The 12,827-nt window shown below is 32.5% G+C and overlaps 1 protein-coding gene across 3 annotated transcripts in view; it reads left to right on the top strand.

The window, feature by feature from the left end:
• LOC134708066 (FYVE and coiled-coil domain-containing protein 1-like) overlaps window positions 1-12,827 on the top strand; it is a 41,046-nt gene that overhangs the window by 14,316 nt on the left and 13,903 nt on the right. For all 3 annotated transcript variants that reach the window (XM_063568365.1, XM_063568367.1, XM_063568366.1), the window contains exons 9-16: window positions 696-876; window positions 1,104-1,715; window positions 3,078-4,706; window positions 5,972-6,112; window positions 6,878-6,949; window positions 7,818-7,865; window positions 11,412-11,530; window positions 12,006-12,144. In XM_063568365.1, coding sequence (XP_063424435.1) covers window positions 696-876; window positions 1,104-1,715; window positions 3,078-4,706; window positions 5,972-6,112; window positions 6,878-6,949; window positions 7,818-7,865; window positions 11,412-11,530; window positions 12,006-12,144 — 2,941 coding nt within the window. The remainder of the gene's footprint in view (window positions 1-695; window positions 877-1,103; window positions 1,716-3,077; window positions 4,707-5,971; window positions 6,113-6,877; window positions 6,950-7,817; window positions 7,866-11,411; window positions 11,531-12,005; window positions 12,145-12,827) is intronic.

Consider the following 12,827-nt stretch of genomic DNA (forward strand, 5'->3'; position numbering starts at 1 on the left):
TTGGGAGTCAAGTACTCAGCTAAGGGAAATTTAGCTCCAGGCCCTGTCAACGACACTTGGTATAGATGGACCAAGCCCCATGGACATGGACACTCCGTCAACCAACCGGAACCAGATGAGTTCCTATAAGGGTATGAAGCGTTGCTCCATCTCATAGCAGGTGGCTACGATAAAGGGGGTTAGATTGACGGTGGAGAGAGAAATAAATGTAGATGTATTACATTTAATGAATTGGGGGAAATGAGAAATTAGACCAGTGGTCAATTTCGAAAGGGAGTTTTGAAATTGAAGAAAACCACTGGTTTGCTGAGACTGCTCCCATATACAGTGAGTAGTTGAAGTTGATTAAAGGGAGGTGGGTGGGTATTTTATAACTTTATGACAACTAATGTTTGACTTTCCCTGTCAGCAGCAAAACTCAAAATGACCAACTACCTAGCATCCTTGTGAAATTTGAGAATGGAATGTATCACTCCTTGCCTTATAACCAAATAAGGAGTGATCATGTAGACTGTAGTCCAGGGGATTATCAGTACCAAAACATGTGCTACACCCATGCAGATTATGATGTCATTAAATAAACAGCGCTTATATTTACATAATATAAGCTTCTTATTTACAGAATATAAGCTTCTACTTGCAACCATTTACCTTATGTTTAATTTTTTGAATTTATATTTTTTTTTTTTTTTTAGATATGATCGATTAGTTTTAGAACAAGAATCAAAACAGAAAGAATGGGAAATGAAATACACACAGAAGATGGAAGAAGTAGACAAACTCAACAAACAGATAACATCTCTTGACCATCAGTTACAAACTCAGAGAGAGGCTCATAGTAAACAAGAAAGTGAAAATATCAAAATGCAGTTTGAGGTACACAAATTTATTGTTTTAATTAAATACTCCTAGAGCAAAAATATGTTTATCAGCATTTAAAAATAAAAAGAAGTAGTATATTTGCCAATGATTAACTCTTCAACAGAGATCAATTGACATAGAAGCTAGTATGTGAACATTGTCATGATTTTTGTTAAACCCATTGCTATTGTTGAGTTAGTAATATTTTCCTATATATTATGTTATATTTATTTGTAATTCAGGTTAACTCATTGCAACAGAATGCTGTAGCAGTGAAAGATCAAAATGATGCTATGGAGAGTGAAATGTCAGTGTTAAAAGACAAACTTATAAAACAAGAAGAAAAAAATCAAGATCTATTGAACAAGATTGAAAATTTACTTCAGGAAAAAAATGATGAGGCAAAAAGTCAGAGAAGTTCTGTTGATAAACTTCAAGAAACATTTGAACTCATGAAGAGTTTAGAAGCAGAAAATATGACATTGAAATATGAAAATAAAGAGTTGAATGATAAATGTGGGAAACTACAATCAAATATGGAAGAGACTGAACAAAGTCGAATTTCACTAGAAGACATTTTAAAAAGTAACAAAAAAGAACTTCAGGAAATGGAGAATAAATTATCAAAGTTGGATATCCAAAAGCAGATGCTAGAAAGTCAAGGTCAAAGTTTGAACAGAGAAATAGCTTCTTTGAAAGAATTCTATGAAACTGAAAAAGGAGATACTGAAAAAGTTAAAGGAAAATTTGAAGAAAAGGTTGAGCTAGTAAAAAATTTAGAATTACAAATTGATGAAGTGAGAGTTCTTCTGAAGATACTGGTGTCTGGTGTGAATATATCAAAGGATACTGAGGTAAGATGAAGTGAGACTTGTTCTGAAGATACTGGTGTCTGGTGTGAATATATCAAAGGATACTGAGGTAAGATGAAGTGAGACTTCTTCTGAAGATACTGATGTCTGGTGTGTATATATCAAAGGATACTGAGGTAAGATGAAGTGAGACTTCTTCTGAAGATACTGGTGTCTGGTGTGAATATATCAAAGGATACTGAGGTAAGATGAAGTGAGACTTCTTCTGAAGATACTGGTGTCTGGTGTGAATATATCAAAGGATACTGAGGTAAGATGAAGTGAGACTTGTTCTGAAGATACTGGTGTCTGGTGTGAATATATCAAAGGATACTGAGGTAAGATGAAGTGAGACTTCTTCTGAAGATACTGGTGTCTGGTGTGTATATATCAAAGGATACTGAGGTAAGATGAAGTGAGACTTCTTCTGAAGATACTGGTGTCTGGTGTGTATATATCAAAGGATACTGAGGTAAGATGAAGTGAGACTTCTTCTGAAGATACTGATGTCTGGTGTGTATATATCAAAGGATACTGAGGTAAGATGAAGTGAGACTTCTTCTGAAGATACTGGTGTCTGGTGTGAATATACCAAAGGATACTGAGGTAATGTTTGATGAGGAACAAGTAAATGTTTTAAAACCTTTTTTATGCCCCCATCATAGTCAATGTAAGGGCATTAAGTATTACCCTTGTCCCTCTGTCTTTCCATCCATCCATTTATCCTAATTCGGTATCTACACTCTTAAATAAGTTTGCCTCATCTAAATTTAATGAAACCCATACACAATGCAAAAAACTGCAACATGGAGACATAGTTCACATTTAGATTGTGAGTCATTTACCTTTCTAGGGTTATGCCCCTTTTTAACTATCGAAAATTGCATAGTTTGATCAGGGGTATTTGTATCCTCAGACACAGTCTTCTTTTATTTTAGAAATATTTGTATTCATGGCCTTTTCTGTGAACATTAATGTTTCAGGTCTGAAAGAAATTATAAATGAGCCAATATACCAAATATAGAAATGCACCTTACACTTACGACAAAACATAATGAATAGATATAAAAAAAAAAACAACAGTTAACAACTGCATTGAAAGAACTAAATGTAAGAATTTGAGCTTGAAATTTTGACATAACATTACTTTGACTGTTGTTTTTTTGTTGTAATTCATCCTCTACTAGGACTGATTTTTGACAAAGCTCAACCAGTTCATTCTCTTTTTGTATCATTTTTTTCTGTAATGACCAATTGTCTGATTCTAACTGCTTATTTTGTTCTTCTATTTTCTGTAGATCTTCTGCTACAGATTTACATTTCTTTTCTTAATTTTCACAGTTTTGATATTGGTTTTTTTTCCAGGTACCAGAATCTCTCAAAAATAGTGAAGTTGGCAATCTACTATATGGTATGATAGAACAGTCACTTCATAGTACACGTATAAAAGATAAAATGGAAAATCTTGAAAAAAGTCTTGAAACTGAGTCTACTCATTATAAAGAAGATATTGAAAATAAAGACAGGCAGCTACAGGAGAATGAAAGTTTAATTAATACTCTACAAAGAGAAAAATGTGATAGAGAGAGTAGATGCACTGACATTGAAGAGACTCTGCAGGCACAAGTGAATAATTTGGAAGAACAAAACTCACAGGCAGAGCACAAAATTGTAGAATTGAAAGAAATTAAACAAGCTCTTGAGCATGAAAGATCTGAACTACAGAGGGACTTTTCAAATCAGAAAGATGTCCTAGACAAAACTGTTCAAAACTGTGATAATCTAGAAAAGAAATGTAAATCTGTAGCAGAAGATCTCAAGAAAATAGAAGAACAAAATAAGCAGTTAGAATCAGAAAATTGGTCATTACAGGAAAAAAGGATACAAAAAGAGAATGAACTGGTTGAGCTCCGTCAAAAATCAGTCCTAGTCGAGGATGAATTACAACAAAAAAACAACAGTGAAAGTAATCTTACGTCAAAACTTCAAGCTCAAATTCACGAAAATGAAACAACAATTAAAGAAATGAAGCATAAAATTTCTGAATTAAACATCTCTGTTGCAGATAGTAATAAAACAACTGAAGAATATAGTATCAAAATTCAAGAAAAAGAAGCAGAAAATATAGAATTGTTAAATAAATTGACTACAGTAGAAAAAGATCTTAATGAAAAGAGTTTGATTCTACAAGCCGAATCTAACAAACTTAGCACATCTTTAAAAGAGAATGCAAGTTTAGAAGAGAAGTTAAAGGATTTAAAAGAAAAACAATTTGACCTAGAACAGCAATTGGGTAATTGTGTCAAAGAAAATACAAATCATCAACAACAAAGACAAAAGGCGTTAGATAAACTTGAAATTGAACGTCATTCTTTAAAAAAGCATTTAGAAGATGCTTTAAAAGATATTGAGTCTATAAAACAACAGTTGACTCATACATCTGCTGAACTAGATATCGCTTATACAGAAAAAGAAAAATTGGATTCTGAGAAAAATGACCTGATATTGAGACAAGATGAACTGGATCAAAAACTTAAACATTCTGAGGATAAAAATGAGATTCTTTCAAATGATAAAATCGATTTGACAAATGAAATAAAAGAAATGACATCTCTTAAACTAGACTTAGAAAAAGAATTAGATACTTTGAAAGATCAGATAGGAAATCTTCATGAAAAAGTTGGATGTTTGCAGAAGGAAAAACAGAAGGGGGATGATGAAAAGCATGATTTAGAATTACAAATTGCTGAGTTTAATAAGGACATGTCCTTGAAAACTGAAGAGATTTTCACAGCACAGGAATCCAAGAAAAATGTAGAGAAGGAGCTTAATGAATTAAGGTTAAGCCTAGAAGAAGGAAAACAGAGTACAGAATCTGAGATGGAAAGGTTTAAGATTGAACATGAAAAAGAAGTAGAAGTTTTGAAACAGGAATTATCGTCATTGCAGTTCGAGCTGAGTTCAGAACAAATTAAGTTTGAACAATCTTTACAGGTAACTTCAATTAAACTTGATAGTGTGAAGTTATTTTATTAGTATCAAAATGCAGTTTAAGTACTGATATCTTTAGCTATCCTTTTAGATAAAAAAAATAATACCATAGTTTGTCTCCCAGAATTAAAGCAAAAATGACATAATATAGAATCTTAAATAATGAAGGTTTCTAATTATCAAAACTTTTCTACAATAAACAGTTATAAACTACTCTATTAAAACTATTTGAACATGCATAACTTAAAAGGAAAATTGAGCTTTTTACTTGAAAATAATAATGTGGACATCAGCCTTTTCTTCCTATAAATTGGATACAAAATCGAACTAAACTACATTTTTTTTTAGTTTATTAAAAAAAAAATACAAATCAGCTAGAAAATTATACTCCTGTCTATTGTTTATTGGGAGAGCCGTGGTTAGTGCATCGGACTACTAACACAAAGGTTCCTGGTTAGATTCCCGTTCCGGGATGAAGATTTCAGGGATTTTCGGCTCTCCCTTGACACCATTTGCGAGTATGGTCTTAAGGGAATGATAAATGGCTGACCCACGTTAAGCCATATCTCTTGCACGTAGAAGATACCCTTGTAGATTTCAAAAAAAGAGCAGGCTAATGCCGCTACAAGGCAGCACTCGCCACTACAAAGTGGAAAGGGATTAATATAAGTTACAATAACTTGTTTCCCAATCCACTATAAATAAATAGATTTAAACTAAACTATTGTTGAATACAGTAAGATGACCTCTAAGCAAAAATTGAGAATGGAAATGGGGAATGTGTCAAAGAGACAACAACCCGACCAAATAAAAAAACAACAGCAGAAGGTCACCAACAGGTCTTCAATGTAGCGAGAAATTCCCGCACTCGTAGGCGTCCTTCAGCTGGCCCCTAAACAAATATATACTAGTTCAGTGATAATGAACGCCATACTAATTTCCATATTGTACACAAGAAACTAAAATTAAAATAATACAAGACTAACAAAGGCCAGTTTGTTTATTTTGTCATAGCATTGTTGTCTTTTTTTGTTATAACTCACTTTTCTTTTCATTCATCATAAAGTCTTAGTTTATATTGATCATAATACAATGTGAGTAGCAGACATTTGGTTATGCCAAGTCAGCAAAGTAAGTATACATATTTGGTATCTGGATTATATACTTTGAATCATACACAGAGTTATTTCTAGAAAAGTGAACTTTCATGACTTGATTCATTTATTTTTGTGGATTCACTTAACCTTTTGATATTTTTTTTATTTCAGACATTTTCTGATCAGGATTCCAGCATTTCAGGTATGAAAGAGAAACAATCAAAACAAGAGGAATTGGTAGCAGCTCTAGAACAAGAGATGTCAGAAATCAAAACTAATGCATCACTTAAACAAAATCAGCGAGAACAGGAGGTAAAGTTGAACAAAGAGGTCAGATCTGGTGAAAAATTCATTAAAACTTTTAGCAATGTTCCTGAAATCAATGTTCATTTATTTCGTCTACTTTTGTGTTAAACTCTTCAAACAATCTTTATCAAAACAAATGGTGATGTACTGCCATAGTCTTGACTTAGGTGCAGGCAATTTGATGGAAAATTATTATGACAGGATATGTAGAAGACTGTTAACAGACTCCTAAAGCTTGATCAAACTTTAGTAAAAAACAATATGACTATTTAAAAAGGAATAATAACAATGCAATTCAACAAAAAATGTAAACTTCATACAAAGTACATTTCAAATTGACCCATGTAATGTTGTACACTTTTTTAGTTTAATAAAAGAAATATGAATTTAAAAGGCTGTCATAACAAGGCATTTCAACAAAAAATATAAACTTCATACAAAGTACATTTCAAATTGACCCATATAATGCTGTACACTTTTTTCAGTTATCTGTTTTTCTCAACTTTGTGCTAAATGACGACCATTAAGGTAGCAATATCAAACACATTTACATAGATGACTGAGGCTGATTAGCATCACAAATAAAATTGTGTCAATCATATCAAAACAAATAATAAACCAGGTAGAAATTCGATAAAAATAAAAAATCATAACTAAAGCTCTATTTTTTTTTCAAATACAAATCTGTATATGTGAGCCTGGTATTTTAAAACATTTTTATTTTGTTTTCTGTATATCTGTTTATATGTGATTTTAAATATATGATTTTAGCTTGAGAAACAAAGGTTGTACATCAGTTCAATAGAGGAAGAGAAAAAAGACCTTACTTCTAAGCTTCAGGAGGTAAATTCCACATAAATTGACTATACAAGTATCCATTCATTTTTTTCATTTTGGCATTTTCATGAATTATTCTCAATTACACAATGAAATAATTAAATACTTTTATGTTTACTCAAGATATTTACAAAAAATAATTTGAGACATGCAGACATTGTATTTTTTATTTGTAATTACACCTTATGTAAGAATCCGAGGTTTTGATTGGTTGATAGCCAGTGTATTTTTCACAAATTTACTGTTATCAAGTTTTTATTAAATCAGAAAAATCAATACAAGTATAATGATGTCTTCCCCCACATTAACATGATATTACATCACATAAATAAATATATATTATGTATGACAAAATATCAAATCAAGGTTAAATGTTATCAAATGAATATCGTTCAATTTTACCGCTCCCGGGGTATTTGCTAAATGGATATGCCCTTTTTACCCTCTCTGCCGTAGTATTTGCCAAGAAATACTCTATCCGACTGGACGCTTGTAACGTCACGATCATCAATGTGTTTAAGTACATTAACATTTGGTGTAATTCAACAGATATATCATGTTCTTGAGGGGTATTTGCGAAAAATACCAGTCTTGAGAATGAATTTCCCTCGCCTTACGGCTCGTGAAATTTAACATTCTCTCGACTGGTATTTTTCACAAATACTCCTCCTTTACATGATATATCTGTTCAAAATTTAACTTTAAAAGATATAATTTTCAAGTGTTATTTTTTTATGCCTAGCATATTATTTGAAATAAATCAAGAAACAATAATGATTACATTTACCTTATCGCAATCAGAACATTGTATTTATCATATCACAAGCATACATCTTGATAATTTATGTAAAGAGGGTTTTTATATCATTTGCAGGTTTCACAAGAGTTAGAAAGTCAAAAGTCATTGGTTCTCTCATTACAGGTACATTAAAGTCAAATGATTATATAAAGCATACTGGGAAATTAATTCACCATGTGGATTACAATTTCTGGTAACCAATGAAAAATGGAATTCTTGCTTTTAAATGATTTTTTGTTGTTGTTGAACACTTAGTTTTGCAGTACACCTTTTATTAAAGAATGTTGATACAAAAACTATTATGAATATGAAAAAGTTTCATTTTGATTCAGTTCACATATAACAATACAAAGATAAGCTATTGATAGGTTTTTGTCAAGCTCGACATAGGGATAGGGATCTGGCAGCGGTGGTGGCGTGGCTGCGTTAGATAACTTCTTAAAAGCTTTATATTTTAGAAGGTGGAAGACCTGGATGATTCATACTTTGTATATAGATGCCTCAGGCCTAAAATAAAATATTGTTTGTTTCCCCAATCCCGACCGGCCCTTCAAAATTGGTGCTACTCTTAAAATTTTATTGTCAAAACTAAGTCAAATGTTATTTTATTCATTTGGATTTTCAGTCTTGCCTGATCGTCCAATAAAATTCAAGCTTTTTGGAAAAATATAATTATTTCCCTACCTACCTACCCACACCTGGCTTGGCAGGGTCGGGATTGGGGAAACAAACAATATCTTAATTTAGGCCTCATGTTACGAAGTTTTAGTCAGTCATATGTCCAATGTCCTTGACCTCATTTTCATGGTTCAGTTACTTGAAAAAAAAGTTAAGTATTTTTTGTAATGTTAAATTCTCTGTTATTTTAAGGAATAGGATTTTCTTAAATTGTAATAATAAGTCTTGAATTTTTGTCAATTGTTCACAAATTGTAACGATGAATGCACACAGAAATTTCTGATTTAAAGTATTTTCCCACATTTACATTTTAAGAATTGAGGACCATCAAACCAATAATCCATGCAGATTTGTATTTGGTTTTATTTAAGTAGATTTAATGCAATATTTTCTTACGGAATATTACTATCAGGATACAATAACTATGATAAATGAGATGTGGTATGCAGATGAGACATCTATCCACCAAAGTCTAGAGGAAGAAATGTTAACAATTGGTTTTTAGCTCACCTGGCCCGAAGGGCCAAGTGAGCTTTTCTCATCACTTGGCGTCCGGCGTCCGTCGTCGTCGTCGTCGTCCGTCGTCCGTCGTCGTCCGTCGTCGTCCGTCGTCGTTAACTTTTACAAAAATCTTCTCCTCTGAAACTACTGGGCCAAATTTAACCAAACTTGACCAAAATCATCATTGGGGTATCTAGTTTAAAAAATGTGTGGCGTGACCCGGTCAACCAACCAAGATGGCCGCCACGGCTAAAAATAGAACATAGGGGTAAAATGCAGTTTTTGGCTTATAACTCAAAAACCAAAGCATTTAGAGCAAATCTGACATGGGGTAAAAATGTTTATCAGGTCAAGATCTATCTGCCCTGAAATTTTCAGATGAATCGGTCAATCGGTTGTAGGGTTGCTGCCCCTGAATTGGTAATTTTGAAGAAATTTTGCTGTTTTTGGTTATTATCTTGAATATTATTATAGTTAGAGATAAACTGTAAACAGCAATAATGTTCAGCAAAGTAAGATCTACAAATAAGTCAACATGACCAAAATGGTCAGTTGACCCGTTTAGGAGTTATTGCCCTTTATAGTCAATTTTTAACCATTTTTCGTTAATTAAAGTAATCTTTTACAAAAATCTTCTCCTCTGAAACTACTTGGCCAAATTAATCCAAACTTGGCCACAATCATCTTTGGGGTATCAAGTTTAAAAAATGTGTGGCGTGACCTGGTCAACCAACCAAGATGGCCGCCACGGCTAAAAATAGAACAAAGGGGTAAAATGCAGTTTTTGGCTTATAACTCAAAAACCAAAGCATTTTGAGGAAATCTGACATGGGATAAAAATGTTTATCAGGTCAAGATCTATCTGCCCTAAAATTTTCAGATGAATCGGTCAATCGGTTGTTGGGTTGCTGCCCCTGAATTTGTAATTTTGAGGAAATTTTGCTGTTTTTGGTTATTATCTTGAATATTATTATAGATAGAGATAAATTGTAAACAGCAATAATGTTCAGCAAAATAAGATCTACAAATAAGTCAACATGACCAAAATGGTCAGTTGACCCATTTAGGAGTTATTGCCCTTTATAGTCAATTTTTAACCATTTTTCGTAAATTAAAGTAATCTTTTACAAAAATCTTCTCCTCTGAAACTACTGGGCCAAATTAATCCAAACTTGGCCACAATCATCTTTGGGGTATCTAGTTTAAAAAATGTGTAGCGTGACCTGGTCAACCAACCAAGATGGCCGCCACCGCTAAAAATAGAACATAGGGGTAAAATGCAGTTTTTGGCATATAACTCAGAAACCAAAGCATTTTGAGGAAATCTGACATGGGATAAAAATGTTTATCAGGTCAAGAACTATCTGCCCTGAAATTTTCAGATGAATCGGTCAATCGGTTGTTGGGTTGCTGCCCCTGAATTGGTAATTTTGAGGAAATTTTGCTGTTTTTGGTTATTATCTTGAATATTATTATAGATAGAGATAAATTGTAAACAGCAATAATGTTCAGCAAAGTAAGATCTACAAATAAGTCAACATGACCAAAATGGTCAGTTGACCCCTTTAGGAGTTATTGCCCTTTATAGTCAATCTTTAACCATTTTTCATAAATCTAAGTAATCTTTTACAAAATCTCCACTGAAACTACTAGGCCACAATCATCTTTGGGGTATCTAGTTTGAAAAATGTGTCCGATGACCTGGCCATTCAACCAAGATGGCCGCCACGGCTAAAAATAGAACATAGGGGTAAAATGCAGTTTTTTGCTTATAACTATGAAACCAAAGCATCTAGAGCAAATCTGACAAGAAGTTAAATTGTTAATCAAGTCAATATCTATCTGCCCTGAATTTTTCAGATGAATTGGACAACTGGTTGTTGGGTAGCTGCCCTCCAATTGGTAATTTTTAAAGAAATTTTGCCGTTTTTGGTTATCTTGAATACTATTATAGATAGCAATAAACTGTAAACAGCAATAATGTTCAGCAAAGTAAGATCTACAAATAAGTCAACATGACCTAAATGGTCAATTGACCCCTTAGGAGTTATTGCCCTTTATAGTCAATTTTTAACAATTTTCATTAATTTGGTAAATTTATGTAAATTTTTACCAAATATAGTTCTCTGTTACTAATGGGCAAAGTTCATGATAGATATAATTGTAAGAAGCAAAATCGTTCAGTAAAGTAAGAACTTCAAACACATCACCATCACCAAAATACAATTTTGTCATGAATCCATTTGTGTCCTTTGTTTGATATGCACATAGACCAAGGTGAGCGACACAGGCTCTTTAGAGCCTCTAGTTTTAGAACTTCTCAGATATTTATGCATCTACTTGTAACTATTTTCATTGAGAAATGATGGAATAAAAAATAGGGGTGGAGGTGAATATAGCACTAAACCCGTCTATTAGAAACACACAATGATACACTCAAACACTCATTTTAAAAGTTGAACATTTTATTATTTGATATTTTTCACACAGACAAAATTAAAAAATGGAGAAGAAGATAAAGAAAAAGTGTGTACAGGTAAAGATAATGAAGTGGGAGAGCTCAAATCTGATATCCAACAGCTGAAGAAAAAAATTGTCAAACTAACCAGGTAAACTTAATTCTCTATCTACATGGGTTTTATTTGTGGGTTACTAATTTTGGTGAATGTTATGGTAGTATGTGAATTTATAATTTAAGTGTAAATTTAGAATTTAAGTGTAAATTTAGAATTTAAGTGTAAATTTAGAATTTAAGTGTTATTTTCAATAAAAAAGGAACTTCTACTCCAACTGTGTTACCTTCTTGTAATAAAGTAAGTGCTTTACATGTTTACATAGATAAAAGCAGATGTGGTATGAGTGCCAATGAGACATCTCTCAATTCCAGTCAAAATTTATAAAAGTAAACCAATAAAGGTCAAAGTACGGTCTTCAACACATAGCCTTGGCTCACACTGAACAGCAAGCTATCAAGCTGTATACATTTATATATGTATACAGGCTTAATTTGTAAGTTTTTGAAAATTTTATTGTTTACTGACAAGCTTTATTTATGTGATCTGATAATATCCCAATATTTTGCAGAGATAAGGACTCCTTATGGCAAAAAACAGACCAGTTATCATATGAGCAAAAATTACAGGCAAAAGATAAATGGTTGGATGAAAAAGATATAACACAATGTATGCAATGTCGGACAGAATTTAGTTTTACAATTAGAAAGGTATATTTTAGACTTTACAACATAAACAAAATTAGCATAATGTACTATATTATTATTATCATTGGAATGTCTCTACAATGATTGGAATGGCAATTACTCCATCTATCTTTTTTCAAATCATCATTTATACTTTTAAGGCGCTATATTATGATCTTTTGTTTTGTTTTATTGTCCCCTATGAATTAAAGGAGACACCAATCAAACTATCAGTATATTCATTTTGAGGTGAACATATGGTATTAAAGATCAGAGGTCAAGGGTTCACAATAATAAATACATGCATTAATTTCTGGATTAACAGTACTTAATCCTAATATCCAGAATTTAATGTGTTATCGACATTTATAATCATATATACTTAAAACATTAATTTTACCTCTTGTTTATATCTTTATTAGGGCCCCGCCTTTAGGCGGGTCGCCCTATAGTGATCAGTCAGTCTGTCCGTCCGTCCCTAACACTTTCGTGTCCGCTCCATATCTAGACAACCATAATGATTTCATACTTAATACTTAACATGATTATTAACCAACACCAGAGGGTGTGTCATGTTGTATGTACAACTTCTTAGGTCAAAGGTCAAGGTCAAAAACTTTGGTTTCAGTTGACAACCCCGTGTCCTGTGGTGAAGATCGTGTCCGCTCCATATCTAGATAACCATTATGATTTCAAAGTTTATACTT

Source organism: Mytilus trossulus, chromosome 2, assembly GCF_036588685.1.
Source record: "Mytilus trossulus isolate FHL-02 chromosome 2, PNRI_Mtr1.1.1.hap1, whole genome shotgun sequence".
Lineage (NCBI taxonomy): Eukaryota > Metazoa > Mollusca > Bivalvia > Mytilida > Mytilidae > Mytilus > Mytilus trossulus.